This window comes from Salvelinus namaycush, chromosome 16 (assembly GCF_016432855.1).
Source record: "Salvelinus namaycush isolate Seneca chromosome 16, SaNama_1.0, whole genome shotgun sequence".
In the NCBI taxonomy this organism is placed as follows: Eukaryota; Metazoa; Chordata; class Actinopteri; order Salmoniformes; family Salmonidae; genus Salvelinus; species Salvelinus namaycush.
This window is the reverse complement of record NC_052322.1, coordinates 27,325,252-27,342,728: the sequence shown is the minus strand read 5'-3', so window position 1 is coordinate 27,342,728 and position 17,477 is coordinate 27,325,252. Positions and strand designations below refer to the sequence as shown.

At 42.5% G+C, this 17,477-nt stretch overlaps 1 protein-coding gene across 1 annotated transcript in view; it reads left to right on the top strand.

The window, feature by feature from the left end:
* Nucleotides 1-5,659, top strand: part of LOC120061605 (intermediate filament family orphan 2-like) — a 29,076-nt gene extending 23,417 nt beyond the window's left edge. Inside the window, exons 6-10 of the mRNA XM_039011511.1 lie at nt 3,366-3,529; nt 4,044-4,161; nt 4,776-4,874; nt 5,126-5,262; nt 5,554-5,659. Coding sequence (XP_038867439.1) covers nt 3,366-3,529; nt 4,044-4,161; nt 4,776-4,874; nt 5,126-5,262; nt 5,554-5,659 — 624 coding nt within the window. The remainder of the gene's footprint in view (nt 1-3,365; nt 3,530-4,043; nt 4,162-4,775; nt 4,875-5,125; nt 5,263-5,553) is intronic.
* The last annotated feature ends 11,818 nt before the right edge of the window (nt 5,660-17,477 follow it).

Sequence of the window (17,477 nt, the reverse complement as noted above, 5' to 3'; positions counted from 1 at the left end):
CTAAATTTATTTTGTTTTATAGATGAGTACTGAATTGGATGGCCTCTAAAGGCACATTTAAAAGTGTCCCATACAATAAGGGGATCTGCTGTACCTATGTTATGTCGGGAAAAGTTATAAACAAGTTAGTTATAAACAAGTTATCATCCAGTAGGCTTTGATTAAATTTTCAATATCCTCACCCACGTGGAAATTCTGTAAGAGTAATATACACTGCTCAAAAAAATAAAGGGAACACTTAAACAACACAATGTAACTCCAAGTCAATCACACTTCTGTGAAATCAAACTGTCCACTTAGGAAGCAACACTGATTGACAATAAATTTCACATGCTGTTGTGCAAATGGAATAGACAAAAGGTGGAAATTATAGGCAATTAGCCAGACACCCCCAATAAAGGAGTGATTCTGCAGGTGGTGACCACAGACCACTTCTCAGTTCCTATGCTTCCTGGCTGATGTTTTGGTCACTTTTGAATGCTGGCGGTGCTCTCACTCTAGTGGGAGCACGAGACGGAGTCTACAACCCACACAAGTGGCTCAGGTAGTGCAGCTCATCCAGGATGGCACATCAATGCGAGCTGTGGCAAGAAGGTTTGCTGTGTCTGTCAGCGTAGTGTCCAGAGCATGGAGGCGCTACCAGGAGACAGGCCAGTACATCAGGAGACGTGGAGGAGGCCGTAGGAGGGCAACAACCCAGCAGCAGGACCGCTACCTCCGCCTTTGAGCAGGAGGAGCACTGCCAGAGCCCTGCAAAATGACCTCCAGCAGGCCACAAATGTGCATGTGTCAGCATATGGTCTCACAAGGGCTCTGAGGATCTCATCTCGGTACCTGATGGCAGTCAGGCTAACTCTGGCGAGCACATGGAGGGCTGTGCGGCCCCCCAAAGAAATGCCACCCCACACCATGAGTGACCCACCGCCAAACCGGTCATGCTGGAGGATGTTGCAGGCAGCAGAACGTTCTCCACGGCGTCTCCAGACTCTGTCACGTCTGTCACATGTGCTCAGTGTGAACCTGCTTTCATCTGTGAAGAGCACAGGGCGCCAGTGGCGAATTTGCCAATCTTGGTGTTCTCTGGCAAATGCCAAACGTCCTGCACGGTGTTGGGCTGTAAGCACAACCCCCACCTGTGGACGTCAGGCCCTCATACCACCCTCATGGAGTCTGTTTCTGACCGTTTGAGCAGACACATTCACATTTGTGGCCTGCTGGAGGTCATTTTGCAGGGCTCTGGCAGTGCTCCTCCTGCTCAAAGGCGGAGGTAGCGGTCCTGCTGCTGGGTTGTTGCCCTCCTACGGCCTCCTCCACGTCTCCTGATGTACTGGCCTGTCTCCTGGTAGCGCCTCCATGCTCTGGACACTACGCTGACAGACACAGCAAACCTTCTTGCCACAGCTCGCATTGATGTGCCATCCTGGATGAGCTGCACTACCTGAGCCACTTGTGTGGGTTGTAGACTCCGTCTCATGCTACCACTAGAGTGAGAGCACCGCCAGCATTCAAAAGTGACCAAAACATCAGCCAGGAAGCATAGGAACTGAGAAGTGGTCTGTGGTCACCACCTGCAGAATCACTCCTTTATTGGGGGTGTCTGGCTAATTGCCTATAATTTCCACCTTTTGTCTATTCCATTTGCACAACAGAATGTGAAATTTATTGTCAATCAGTGTTGCGTCCTAAGTGGACAGTTTGATTTCACAGAAGTGTGATTGACTTGGAGTTACATTGTGTTGTTTAAGTGTTCCCTTTATTTTTTTGAGCAGTGTATATGCCAATTATGTGATGATCCGACTGTATTCTGTCCCCTATCAACACTTTTAAACTTTTGGTGCCAGAGAGAATGTCATAAGAAAATAATCAAGACGACTAGCTTGATTAAGCCTCCGCCATGTATACAGTGGGGCAAAAAAGTATTTAGTCAGCCACCAATTGTGCAAGTTCTCCCACTTAAAAAGATGAAAGACGCCTGTAATTTTCATCAGAGGTACACTTCAACTATGACAGACAAAATGAGAAAAGAAAATCCAAAAAATCACATTGTAGGATTTTTAATGAATTTATTTGCAAATTATGGTGGAAAATAAGTATTTGGTCAATAACAAAAGTTTATCTCAATACTTTGTTATATACCCTTTGTTGGCAATGACAGAGGTCAAACGTTTTCTTTAAGTCTTCACAAGGAGAACCTGCACAATTGGTGGCTGACTAAATACTTTTTTGCCCCACTGTATCTCACTAGGTCAGGATATTTAAGCCTCCATATATCCACTAATTCCAATATATCCATGACATTCATGATTTCCTTAAGTGCCTGAGGTTGATAGTTTGTAGTGTGATTTCCTTTATGGTCCATAATGGTATTTAAAACCGTATTAAAATCCCCTACCATAATAATAGAGTCTAGTGTTGCTTGTAGAGTTGATCAATTCTTATATATATTTTCAAAGAAGCTTGGATCATAATTATTTGGACCGTATAGGTTAATAAGTCATATCTGTTTATTGTCCAATAACATATTTAATATAATTTATCTACCGTACCTTGATGATCTGTTTGGACAATTTGCACATATGGATCAAAATTACTGTTAATTAATGTCATCACCCCGTTTGAATTTTTTTGCCCATGGGAGAAATATATTTCGCCCACCCAGTAGTTTTTCCACAAAACTTCATCTAAAATTGTTTTATGAGTTTCCTGTAAACAATAGATATTATATTCCTTCTCTTTTAGCCAGGTAAATACTGATCGTCTTTTCTTATTATCTGCTAAGCCATTACAATTATAACTGGCTATACTTATTTCACCACTTTCACATAATGATACACAAGTTTCAATTCTATTCATCAAAATATGTTTGTAAACGTACCATTAAAAAGTAACATGAGAAATTCACAGCTGTTAATTTAAATGCATTCCAGGTGACTACCTCATGAAGCTGGTTGAGAGAATGCCAAGAGTGTGCAAAGCTGTCATCAAGGCAAAGGGTGGCTACTTTGAAGAATCTCAAATATAAAATATTTTGATTTGTCTTTTTTGGTTACTACAGGATTCCATGTGTTATTTCAAAGTTTTGATGTCGTCACTATTATTCTACAATGTAGAAAAGAGTAAAAATAAAGAAAAACCCTTGAATGAGTAGGTGCATCCAAACTTTTGACTGGTACTGTATGTTTGCTTATGTATGGTAGTGTCAAACACCCAGTATATTGGGCCATTCCATATGAAGGAATAAAGATGTCCATGAAATTCTGTATTTTACATACACACACACACTCTCACTCCCCTTCACACATGTGTAGTAGGTGCAGTGAATTAGTTCACAAACAGTTGACTAGTGTGTGGTGTGTTACTCACAGGGGGCTGGTGCTGCGTCGTGCAGGAAGAAAGAGCGTAAGGCTGTGTGTGAGGAGAGGAGTCCTGAGATGGAAGCTGAGTCTGGTGGGGGAGAGGAGGATGAAGAGGAGCACGTCATAGGGTCACTCAACATCACAGACGAGATGAAACGCATGCTCAACCAGTTGTGAGTGGCCCAACCTTAATCTTGTGTTATGTAACTTCCTGTTTTGCCTAAATTGCTAATGAGTGCTGGATCATTGCCGTTGATCCGGAACATGTCGATTTTGACCTGGTTTAGTTCAAGGACTAAGGTCAAAATGTTATCCAAATAACTGTGGTTTGAGCCATACAATATGATTCTTTGAATTATATCCCCACTGTAGTGTGTCTCGTTAGATAGCATCTCCTAATCAGTTTCATGTGTGCTTTGTTACTGTGTCAAGTTTTCATCTGTCTGTCAGTCACTGTCTGTCTGTTTGTTTTCTTTCTCTTCCCTGTCCTCTTCATTTTGCAACCCTTTTCAAATGTGCATGCCTTTCGGTTTGGTTTCCCCTTTCCCTTTTTGTCTTCTCTCTTTTCTCCCCTCCCTTTCCACCTTCATGTCTCCTCTCTCTTTTTCTCTGTCCCTCCCTCTCCCCACTTCTCCATCCCTCTCTTGTATGCAGAACTTGCATAGATGATAATTCCTTTGTCACCAGGAGGGAGACGTTTGACTTTGATGACGACTGTGACAGCCTGGCTTGGGAGGAGAATGGGGAGACACTGCTCCTCTGGGAGGACTTCGCCAACTACAACACCCCATGTGCTGCAGCCAGCGCTACTGCAGGTGCCTGTGCTGCAGCAGAAGGACAGGGGGAAGGCCCTGGGCAGGTTAGTGCTGCCCCCTACTGTTCATCCAAAAGCATTGTCTGGGAACTTAAAAAATAAAAAGTCAGATGTCTCTGTTGATGATTTAATCACCTCATGCCCTAGTGCTGTAAGGCCTTTATTCTGACTGGCCTCAGAAAATGTAAAGGAAATGTATGTTAATACAACTGTGTAATTATTTATTTGAATTTATTTTATTGTTTATTGTCTAATTGTGTGTTGGTGCATGTGTTGTGTGCTGTTTAATTGTGTGTTTATTTATCTTATCTATCCATCTACATTCTACAACTGTACGAATGTTAACTGTATAAAAGTGCTTATTGTAGATAGCGCAAGTCTCCAAGCTGCAAAAAAGATGGCGCCGTACTGGATGGCCGCCGTTTTGCAAGCTCCGACCCAACTTTGCTATTTTATTTTATTATTGCATTGTTAGGTTTTGAGTTTGCAAGAAAGGCATTTCACTGTACTTGTGCATGTGACATTAAAACTTGTAAAGTCTACTACTGTATTTTGAATGTTGCTACAGTACACATCGTTTAAATGGGTCTGTTGTGGATTGATAGGCATCTCAGGATGGCAGTCTGGGTAGCCTGATCGACGAGACCGAGATGCTTTTCCAGAACCGAGAGAAGGAGTACCAGGAGACCATGGGGCAAATAGAGGTGGGAGATCAAGAGAACAGAGGTCATAGTTAATGTTGTGTGATTCACTCTCCTGTGTGTTAGTCATTCATTGTTATTAATATTTGGCTACAGTCCATATTTACCCCCCAACCTGTTTCTCCTTTCGATCCCCTCTGACTCACCCTCTCACATCTCCTCCCACTCTTTTGCTCTGACTCTTACATCATTCACCTCCCTCACTCTCTCTTTCACTCCTCCTCTCCCACCTCTCTGATTCTCTCTCCCCCCAGTATGAGTTGGCTACAGCTAAGAGTGATATGAACCGTCACCTACAGGAGTACATGGAGATGTGTTCTATGAAGAGAGGCCTGGATGTGCAGATGGAAACCTGCAGAAGACTCATCAAGGGTTCAGGGGGCAACGGCAGGTCAGACATGCCTTTCTCCATACATGATGAGAAACAATGTAATTTCAATGCAATGGGGCATTTTTCCATTTGATGCCGAAACGTCAACATTAATCAGTCTCCATTTTATTTCATTGTTGTTTTTTTGTACGAAAAAATGTATTTACCATCAAAGACATTGTTAGTTGTTTCTCCTCACATGTTATTAACCACTAGTCTAGTCAAGAAATTCTGGACTTGCTCTGTCAATACAGTAGGCCTAATCATAGAGGATATGACTGACATCTTCCTTATTTCCTCCCTCTGATATAGGAAGTCTCCATCATTCAGCTCGGTGGCGAGCAGCGACTCAGGGAACAGTGATGAGATCCAGGAGGAGCTGGAGAAGGACGGAGAGGCAGTAGGAGGGGTCAGCTGATAACTGAACCCTGACCCTTGACCCTCCGGCCCCTCCCTCCACCACCTTATCCAGCAGAGATGATGGAGGAAATGCTGTGATCCTCGTCTCCTTCAGCAGGTTTCCAGTTGATCTAGGAGGAGTCCTATGGACTCAATGTAAACTATTGGTGCTTCACCGTTTATTACCCATACAGGAATTAACTTGTATTCCTCAACAAGGTGCAGTTTTGGTTCTTCCTCACTGCTTCTCACTGTCCTATCACTGACTAAAGTACTCACCCCTACTCAACACATATCTCCACACACACTCAACTTACTGTACACCTATGGTCATTTAACTGTGTATTCACCCCAGTATTCATCCTAACCATGTTAAGATACAGAAATCCGGACATATTCAGCCATTAGGGGGTCTATCAAAGTGGTCCATATGATATATTTCAGAGTAAGTGTTGGCAGGGAAATTGCATTTCATGTACTAAAGAGGTCAGTCTTCACACACTGAAGTCAGATTCGGATGCACTCTGAGATTGCCTTACTGTAGATGTCATTGCTTATACACATACAAAGAAGGCCCGGAGTGGCTTTGCAGGTACTGTAAAGTCAGTAAATGTGTACCAGTTCCCCCATATCTGGACACAGCCATCACATGAGGGGTAAAACTGAGTTGAAGTACTGTACTATGCAGTAAGCAAGCCTTATTTTTCTGGACTAACCTCCATTACTTTGCTGGCCAGTTATGATTTGTCTATTAATCTGACAGCCTAGAGGACTTGGGGCCAGATATACGAAACATTTGCACTAATGCAAATTTACACCTATCAATTTCAGAAGGCAATCAAAAGAAAACAGACCTAAATACAAAGCTAAAAGCTAAACCACAACACTGTCTTAATTTACTTTTCTGTTTATTCTCTCGTTCTTTCTCTTAATGTCTCTTTACATTTTTTCCTTCATTTTTATGTTTAAAATCTCTCTAAAACGAACAGGTGAAACCATTGTACCAGTGCCAACTGTACATTTGGCCTCAACATGGTGTCACTCAGTATTTTCAGAGGGTAAATATGAACAAACATGGTCATTTAAATAATACCCATGTGCCTACTGATAGACGAGCCTGGTCTCAGATCTGTTTGTGCTCTTTAGCCAACTCCAATGGTTGGTTTGGCATGATAACAACCATAGGAGTTGGCAGAACAGCTCAAACAGATCTGGGACCAGGCTACTGATATGTACGCTGGACTCAGAATTAATATGAATTGCCTTATTACGTTTGTTTTATTTTTGTTAAATGCTACTTTAGCATGAACATTTATAATTTATGATACTGTTATGGATGTTTGTTTAGATTTCATGGTTTGTATGCTCTCCAAAAAATGTAAAAGAGCAATTTTGAATCATAAAAAAGGATAATCACATTTGAATTGTTCATGATTTTTGACATTCGTAATTGAATATATCTGTTAGTTTCTTTGGGAACAGTCATGGCTGGCAGGGATTTGCTGGCTGCAAGTTTCGTTTTCGTATTTGTATTTTATGTGCAGAATGCAGCTGAATTCTGATGCTTGCAAATGTACTGTATGACTGAACCATATATTGAATACAATTTTATTCAATAAAAAGATGGCTCTTTATTTTAACATGTTCTGTCTTGGGGCAGATAGTAAATTGACAGCCTACTGTATAAGATTTCAATTTGTGCTTGATTACAAATATAATTAATCTGAATTACTATAACATTGCAACACATTTCAGACAGTTGTAGCGGTCTTTATATGTACCACAGGAGAACCAAGAAATGAAGAGCGACACCACAGCTGTCTTTTTGGCTTTTATGTCGATCTGCAATAGTATTGTGAAGGGACAGGACAGGAGCACATCAGTCTCCAATGCACCATCTGACAAGTTGTTCTATAAAGGAGCATGAAGAAAGGTAAAACACATATCCTGTCTCACATCCCCAATACATTGTTAGGTGCTTTCAGTGTTGACAGTACCAAAATACAACAACTCATGTACAAAAACACTGCAACACAAACAAGTTACAACGTGAAATCGCCTCTATCCCATTCAGACCTTAGAGGGAATAAACTCCATCTCCCATAATAAAACCCAAGCACCAGTCGGCTGCTTAGCGGTTAGTCTGCATCACAGAAAGGCATGCTAGCTAGGAACAGCAACACTTTTTAGCACTCTGTAAACTATATTAATAACAACAAAACTGTCAAAGTTACATGTTTCAATAGTCTCACACGCCCTTATAACAATATATACAGAATTAACCTTGAGCTGTTTTATTTCACGTTATGGACTTCTACAAAGTAGTGATCTGCAACACACCTTTCTCTGTGTTTCCTCAGACTGAAGAGAACGGGCACCCAGATGAAATAAAATACATTTAATGAAACAAAACCCAAAGATGTTAACATCATTCTGCTACTGTAGCTGCCTACCTAACATCAACAAGCAGCACCAGTAGTGCAACAATTAAAAATAGACACCAAAAGTAAAGTTCCTGGCGATCATAGCGATCTGACTCCCCCCTTCTGTCTGAACTTGGAATATTCCTGTTCGCGGGTTTGGGCCATTGACCCCGAACCTGGTTGTTCTGTTCTGCGTTGTGTACTAATCTAATAATTTGAAGTTTGATGGAATAACCTTTTTACTCTCCTACACATTTACATTCACCACTGTGTGAAAGTAGATAACATATTAAATATAAAATATATATAGTAAAGACCAAAGCTATAATGAAATACTGTAAATGCGATATTTAATGAGTGTATAATTAGACTTCCTCTACAGGGTCTTGCCAAGGACTTTGAAACAGTTGATTGTTGAAAACATCCTCACAAACAGGGAGTGCTTGTGTGGTTTCTCCTGTGGTTGAGAGGTGGAGGGAAGATCCTTCTGTAGTGGAGACTTGGCAGTTTCTGGTGCCATGTTGGGTGTTAGAGACAGGAGAGATGGTTGACATTAGCATGATTTTGTGTCCATCAAACAGTATCCATCAGGCATTGGTAATGGAATTATATAAAAGCCCAATAGCCTTGTGTATTAACATTTTTAACTATTTACACTATTTATTTAAAATTGATCCAAGAGCAGGGGGGGCTCCAGAGTGGTGCAGCGGTCTAAGGCACTGCATCTCAGTGCAAGAGGCGTCACTACAGTCCCTGGTTCATCTGGCCGTGATTGGGAGTCCCATAGTGCGGCACACAATTGGCCCAGCATCGTCCGGGTTTGGCCATCATTGTAAATAAGAATTTGTTTTTAACTGAGTTGCCAAATTAAATACATTTAAAAAATGTATGGACTTAAGTATGCAATAGTCATCCTCGTGGGGAATGTTAGCCTGGTCCTGTGCTGCCTCTGAGGCCTGGCTGTTCTTGTTGCTCTTCTTGGACCACTAATTGTTACCACAAAAAATACAATGTTAATTGCTAATATTGTTAGTACATTTCTGAAATATTTCTACACTTCACATTTCTACACTTCTATAGGTTTAGGCTACTACATGATACTCAAATTTTACCTATACCCATCATGAGGTTGCTACAACCTGGCCTATGAATGAACATTTACAACGTCGATGCACACAAGTCAAGAGAGAAATTTGTGGTGGCAAATAGTGACACATGGACAGACAGTGACACATTCAATACCGCCTTGCACACTGCCTGCATCTAGCTGATCTAGGGTGTAATCATTAGTCCAACAGTTGCAAACGAGAGTTTCTATTGGACAAATACAGGTATGTTTATCCCAGTTTCGTTCTGTTTAAGACCACTGCTTTGTAGTGTATTTGGTTTGCATGAAGGAAATCGCACTAAGCTACTTCTGGTGGCCTGGATCAGAGGGAAGCATTGAGGAGAAAGTGAAAACATGTTTCTCATGTCAGAAGGTTCGAAACAGACCTCAACTTGCACCTCTTCATCCATGGGTTGGCCAGAGGAGGCATGGCAGCGCATACACGTTGACTTCGCAGGTCCAATCGAAGACAGAATGTTTCTCGTGGTCGTGGATGCTCATAGCAAGTGGCCAGAGTTAGCCATCATGAGGTCTACCACTCCTGAGAAGACCATCGAGAAGCTTGGAGAAGTGTTTAGTCGGTTCGGATCGCCACGCCAACTCGTTAGCGACAACGGACCGCAGCTAGTGCCCCAAGAAATGGTTCATACAGGTGAATGGTGTATCACCCATCTACCAACAGGGTGGCAGAGAGGTTGGTATAGACCATGAAACATCTCAGAGTCAAGCGACACCGCACCATGCTTGAACAGCTTCCTGCGCTACAGGAACACCCCTCACACAACCACCAAATCTTCGCCTGCATTGCTACTCATGAAGAGAGAACTATGCACAAGCTTCGACCTACTCAAACCTACGAACGCAGAGGAGACAGTGCGACGTCAACAAGAATGTCAAGTCAAATGTCATGAACTGAGCGCAAAGGACAGAAATCTGAATCCGGGAGAAACTGTCTTAGCAAGGAATTACCTCAAAGGACCAAAGTGGGTTCCTGCTACAGTCATTGCTCAGACTGGACCTGTGTCCTACATTGTCCAGACTGCAGAGGATGTCATCTGGAAAAGGCACACAGATTAGTTACTGTTGAGTAAAGCAACTCCGACAGAACCACAAGTTATGAGTGGTCCAGAACTGTTACTGGGTGACACCCTGACCCAGCAGTCATCACCTAGGGGCTCACAGTCACGTTCTCAGGACACTGACTCATCCGCACCCACACAAGTGTGCGATGAGACTGACACAGGCTACTCACATGCCTACACCTGTGTCAACACTACAGTCCAAATACGTTGTTGACCCAGACGACACTGGGCCAATTGTTGCCGCCCTATGGGACTTTCAATCACGGCTGGGTTGTGATACAGCCTGGAATCAAACCAGGGTCTGTAATAACACCTCTAGCACTGAGATGCAGTGCCTTAGACCGCTGTGCCACTAGGGAGCCCTAATTGCTTATGTTGAATTCGAGAGGTATCATAAAGATGATGTCATAATTGATAGGACATCTCCAACTGATATTGTACTGTACAAGCAACCAGAGAAGACATGAAAAAGGGTCCTTTGTAACTGTACAATTTGTTTGAAAAGGCCTTTATAAACAAGGCATGTAATACCAATATCTAATAAAGATAGATAGATCTTTGTACATTCGCAATTATAGCGTCTGTGGCAGCACCATTGAGGCTTAGTCAATTTTCTTCTTCACGATTGGCTGATCCCTCCTGATGACCCAGTTGGACATGACTCCAACAGGGTCACCAACATGGATCAGCCAATGAAGTTGGAACTCCCACCCAGTTGACTACATTAAAATGGTGGAAGCCCTCAATGGCACTGCCCATGCTAATACGGTCTTTCAGCCACTAGAGCCTCTTTCATTCTCTGTTTAAAACAGAGCACTATGGGACATGTGTTGGGATATTTGGGATAGCTGGTTTCAAATCAGAGGCTTATACCGATGTAGGATCTCAATTTGTTGCTGAATGTTCCTGCACAGCAGGGAATGCAAATGTGTACTGTATTTTATTTTTAAAAGGCTTCTAAAGTTTGTAATTTCCACTTTCAAATTTCAGACTTGATTTGTCCTAACAAAAAATGTACCAACCCCTATTAAAATGGCAATCAATTATAATCCACATAATAATTCACATTTCCTGTTGCTGCAGGATTATTTTCCTGCTGTGAGACACTGGTCAAATTAAGACCCTACACCTGAAGTTTCTAACAATAAAAATTATTTTAAAATAATAATAAATATACACTGCTCAAAAAAATAAAGGGAACACTTAAACAACACAATGTAACTCCAAGTCCATCACACTTCTGTGAAATCAAACTGTCCACTTAGGAAGCAACACTGATTGACAATAAATTTCACATGCTGTTGTGCAAATGGAATAGACAACAGGTGGAAATTATAGGCAATTAGCAAGACACCCCCAATAAAGGAGTGGTTCTGCAGGTGGTGATCACAGACCACTTCTCAGTTCCTATGCTTCCTGGCTGATGTTTTGGTCACTTTTGAATGCTGGCGGTGCTTTCACTCTAGTGGTAGCATGAGACGGAGTCTACAACCCACACAAGTGGCTCAGGTAGTGCAGCTCATCCAGGATGGCACATCAATGCGAGCTGTGGCAAGAAGGTTTGCTGTGTCTGTTAGCGTAGTGTCCAGAGCATGGAGGCGCTACCAGGAGACAGGCCAGTACATCAGGAGACGTGGAGGAGGCCGTAGGAGGGCAACAACCCAGCAGCAGGACCGCTACCTCCGCCTTTGTGCAAGGAGGAGCACTGCCAGAGCCCTGCAAAATGACCTCCAGCAGGCCACAAATGTGCATGTGTCTGCTCAAACGGTCAGAAACAGACTCCATGAGGGTGGTATGAGGGCCCGACGTCCACAGGTGGGGGTTGTACTTACAGCCCAACACCGTGCAGGACGTTTGGCATTTGCCAGAGAACACCAAGATTGGCAAATTCGCCACTGGCGCCCTGTGCTCTTCACAGATGAAAGCAGGTTCACACTGAGCACATGAGCACATGTGACAGACGTGACAGAGTCTGGAGACGCCGTGGAGAACGTTCTGCTGCCTGCAACATCCTCCAGCATGACCGGTTTGGCGGTGGGTCAGTCATGGTGTGGGGTGGCATTTCTTTGGGGGGCAGCACAGCCCTCCATGTGCTCGCCAGAGGTAGCCTGACTGCCATTAGGTACCGAGATGAGATCCTCAGATCCCTTGTGAGACCATATGCTGGTGCGGTTGGCCCTGGGTTCCTCCTAATGCAAGACAATGCTAGACCTCATGTGGCTGGAGTGTGTCAGCAGTTCCTGCAAGAGGAAGGCATTGATGCTATGGACTGGCCCGCCCGTTCCCCAGACCTGAATCCAATTGAGCACATCTGGGACATCATGTCTCGCTCCATCCACCAACGCCACGTTGCACCACAGACTGTCCAGGAGTTGGCGGATGCTTTAGTCCAGGTCTGGGAGGAGATCCCCCAGGAGACCATCCGCCACCTCATCAGAAGCATGCCCAGGCGTTGTAGGGAGGTCATACAGGCACGTGGAGGCCACACACACTACTGAGCCTCATTTTGACTTGTTTTAAGGACATTACATCAAAGTTGGATCAGCCTGTAGTGTGGTTTTCCACTTTAATTTTGAGTGTGACTCCAAATCCAGACCTCGATGGGTTGATAAATTTGATTTCCATTGATAATTTTTGTGTGATTTTGTTGTCAGCACATTCAACTATGTAAAGAAAAAGTATTTAATAAGAATATTTCATTCATTCAGATCTAGGATGTGTTATTTTAGTGTTCCCTTTATTTTTTGGAGCAGTGTATATATACAGTGGGGAGAACAAGTATTTGATACACTGCCGATTTTGCAGGTTTTCCTACTTACAAAGCATGTAAAGGTCTGTAATTTTTATCATATCACACTTCAACTGTGAGAGACCAAAAATCCAGAAAATCACATTGTATGATTTTTAAGTAATTAATTTGCATTTTATTGCATGACATAAGTATTTGATACATCAGAAAAGCAGAACTTAATATTTGGTACAGAAACCTTTGTTTGCAATTACAGAGATCATATGTTTCCTGTAGTTCTTGACCAGGTTTGCACACACTGCTCCCTCCAAAGTTTATCTATTGGGTTCAGTTCTGGAGACTGGCTAGGCCACTCCAGGACCTTGAGATGCTTCTTACGGAGCCACTCCTTAGTTGCCCTGGCTGTCTGTTTTGGGTCGTTTTAGATTCTGTCTCTCACAGTTGAAGTGTACCTATGATAAAAATTACAGACCTCTACATGCTTTGTAAGTAGGAAAACCTGCAAAATCGGCAGTGTATCAAATACTTGTTCTCCCCACTGTATGTATATGTGCAGTTGAAGTCAGAAGTTTAGATACGCCTTAGCCAAATACGTTTAAACTCAGTTTTTCACAATTCCTGACAATTCCTAGTAAAAATTCCCGGTCTTAGGTCAGTCAAGATCACCACTTTATTTTAAGAATGTGAAATGTCAGAACAATAGTAGAGAGTGATTTATTTCAGCTTTTATTTCTTTCATCACATTCCCAGTGGGTCAGAAGTTTACATACACTCAATTAGTATTTGGTAGCATTGCCTTTAAATTGTTTAACTTGGGTCAAACGTTTCGGGTAGCCTTCCACAAGCTTCCCACAAAAAGTTGGGTGAATTTGGCCCATTCCTCCTGACAGAGCTGGTGTAACTGAGTCAGGTTTCTAGGCCTCCTTGCTCGCACATGCTTTTTCAGTTCTGCCCACAAATTTTCTATAGGATTGAGGTCAGGGCTTTGTGATGGCCACTCCAATACCTTGACTTTGTTGTCCTTAAGTCATTTTGCCACAACTTTGGAAGTATGCTTGGGGTCATTGTCCATTTGGAAGACCCATTTGCAACCAAGCTTTAACTTCCTGACTGATGTCTTGAGATGTTGCTTCAATATATCCACATATTTTTCCGTCCTCATGATGCCATCTATTTTGTGAAGTGCACCAGTCCCTCCTGCAGCAAAGCACCCTCACAACATGATGCTGCCACCCCCATTCTTCACGGTTGGGATGGTGTTCTTCGGCTTGCAAGCATCCCCCTTTTTCCTCCAAACATAAGGATGGTCATTATGGCCAAACAGTTCTATTTTTGTTTCATCAGACCAGAGGACATTTCTCCAAAAAGTACTATCTTTGTCCCCATGTGCAGTTGCAAATCATAGTCTGGCTTTTTTTATGGCGGTTTTGGAGCAGTGGCTTCTTCCTTGCTGAGCGGCCTTTCAGGTTATGTCGATATAGGACTCGTTTTACTGTGGATATACTTTTGTACCTGTTTCCTCCAGCATCTTCACAAGGTCCTTTGCTGTTGTTCTGGGATTGATTTGCACTTTAAAGCACCAAAATACGTTCATCTCTAGGAGACAGAACGCGTCTCCTTCCTGAGCGGTATGACGGCTGCGTGGTCCCATGGTGTTTATACTTGCGTACTGTTGTTTGTACAGATGAACGTGGTACCTTCAGGCGATTGGAAATTGCTCCCAAGGATGAACCAGACTTGTGGAGGTCTACAATTTATTTTCTGAGGTCTTAGCTGATTTCTTTTGATTTTCCCATGACGTCAAGCAAAGAGGCATTGAGTTTGAAGGTAGGCCTTGAAATATATCCACAGGTACACCTGCAATTGACTGAAATTATGTCAATTAGCCTATCAGAAGCTTCTAAAGCCATGACATCCTTTTCTGGAATTTTCCAAGCTGTTTAAAGGCACAGTCAACTTAGTGTATGTAAACTTCTAACCCACTGGAATTGTGATACAGTGAATTATAAGTGAAATAATCTGTTTGTAAACAATTGTTGGAAAAATTACTTGTGTCATGCACAAAGTAGATGTCCTAACCGACTTGCCAAAACTATAGTTTGTTAACAAGAAATTTGTGGAGTGGTTGAAAAACGAGTTTTAATGACTCCAACCTAAGTTTATGTAAACTTCCGACTTCATCCGTGTGTATATACACACACATATATATACACACGGATGAAGTCCCTTGCACCCAGCGCTCTTCGTCGCGAGACGAAGACGCCGCCGGAGGAGTCGTTTGAGTTGACGAAGGAGGAGCTGGAGGCGAGGTAGGGAGACCACTCTTCTCCCATCGGTCCATTCTCTCCATCATCTGGTCCATCGCTGACCCGATGCGGTGGAGGATGGGCGTGTGATGGAGGACACGCTCCTCCATAGATGGGAGAGGGGGTGCAGCTGCTCCTGCTGACTCCATGCTCTGTTGCGGGCTTCTGTTACGTAGCTAGGAGTGGTGGGTGCCGAGTCAGGCGCAGAGAGCAGAGGGTTTACGGTTGCCGTATTTATTCCGATCAGAACAAGGTCACGCCAACACCAACAGGCGACAAAATATGACCTACCCAAAACAGGACACCAAAACAGTCCAACAAATAAACAAACATCCAACAAACAGAACAGAAAGTAAGCCCGCACAAAAGCAGTCTGGCATAGACGGCTTAAATAGCCCTGAACAAAACCCCAAACGAGAAACAGGTGAAACCGATACAGACATAACCAACAGAAAAGGAAAAGGGAATCGGTGGCAGCTAGTAGACCGGTGATGACGACCGCCGAGCGCCGCCCGAACAGGAAGAGGAGCCACCTTCGGTGGAAGTCGTGACAAATATGCTACATAGTTTAGTGCATAAAAAGTGTTAATTAACTACAATGACAATATTTCATTGCGCATCTACTTGTCCCGGTCTGTGTTTCTTTTATGCCTGCTATGGAAGAAGTAGAAGAATGCGCGATCGTGAGGTATAGTGTCACGTCCTGACCATAGTTCTTATGTGTGTTGCTTGTTTTAGTGTTGGTCAGGACGTGAGCTGGGTGGGCATTCTATGTTGTGTGTCTAGTTTGTCTGTTTCTGTGTTCAGCCTAATATGGTTCTCAATCAGAGGCAGCTGTCAATCGTTGTCCCTGATTGAGAATCATATATAGGTGGCTTGTTTTGTGTTGGGGATTGTGGGTGGTTGTCTTCTGTCTTTGTGTTCTGCACCAGATAGGACTGCTTTCGGTTTTCACATTTTCTTGTTTTGTTGATTGTAGTGTTCTCATATATTCTTTATTAAATCATGTTGAACACTAGCCGCGCTGCGTTTTGGTCCTCTCCTTCATCCCAGGAAGAAAACCGTTACATATAGAGAACAGCTATTGCTTTGGGAGGTGCTGTATCTCTACCTGAAAATACATGAGCTAAGTGATTGATAGTTGGTATTCAGCAGTCATAAATGTATGCCTTCTTTACAAAATAGTGATTTTGTCAGACAGCATATGCAGCAGCTCTACAGAGATGAGATGATGACAAATGTAATTGTTATGGGATTTTTATGAATAATGACTAAATTGTGTATACATTTGACTTAGAATTATAACTAAACAGAATACTACTATGTTACTGTATGGATGTATGAATCTTATTATAATCATAATGCTGAATATAATGTGTGTAATTTTAATCAAGAATTGGAACAAGGAATGTCTGTTCCTTGTTAGAAAGAATGGAGTTATCATCAGACAGGCTGGAATGATGTGTTCCTTACAGGAAATTCTGTCTCTACCCTGGGAGGGGAGAGACCTTGGGCTGGTTGTAGATTGTTTAACAGGTGGCAGACAATGTAAGGAGGCTGTGAACTGTATTGCCATTGTATCCGAGAGGAGGAAGGACATTTTAAAACCTATGACGTCATTATTATTATATAACCTGATGTAAATTGTACTATGATCAGTATTCTCGAGAATAAACGCTATTGATTGATTGATTTTGAGACTGGTTTCTGTCCATTTTATGCAAATAAGTATCTTACAAATTCTTATGAATGGGCAGAGTGTTTTAATTGAACATATAGGAATTCAATTCCTTTAACAGTAATATACACAACATCTGACATATTTTATTAAAGTAAAGACATTTGAATAAATTATGGTTAAGTGATGAGCAGTAATAGGAAGTCACTATCATCATGGAACTTGTATTAATTGTTTATGCTGTATTGTTACAGCGTTCAACCCAAATAATGGAAACCGAAATCAAAAACCGTGTTTTTTTATCGAACCCAAACCGAACCAACTTCAAAAAGCAAGGGTGCAACTTTCACTGGGGGCAGGAGTGTTTTTTATGACCATGCGGACGCCTCTGAACAGTCGGGATGGCTGTTTGGAGTGTTTATCTGACCGGATAAAAATAATAATACTAAAAAATATTATGTCCACCCCATTTCTAAAACCAAAGTTGCGCC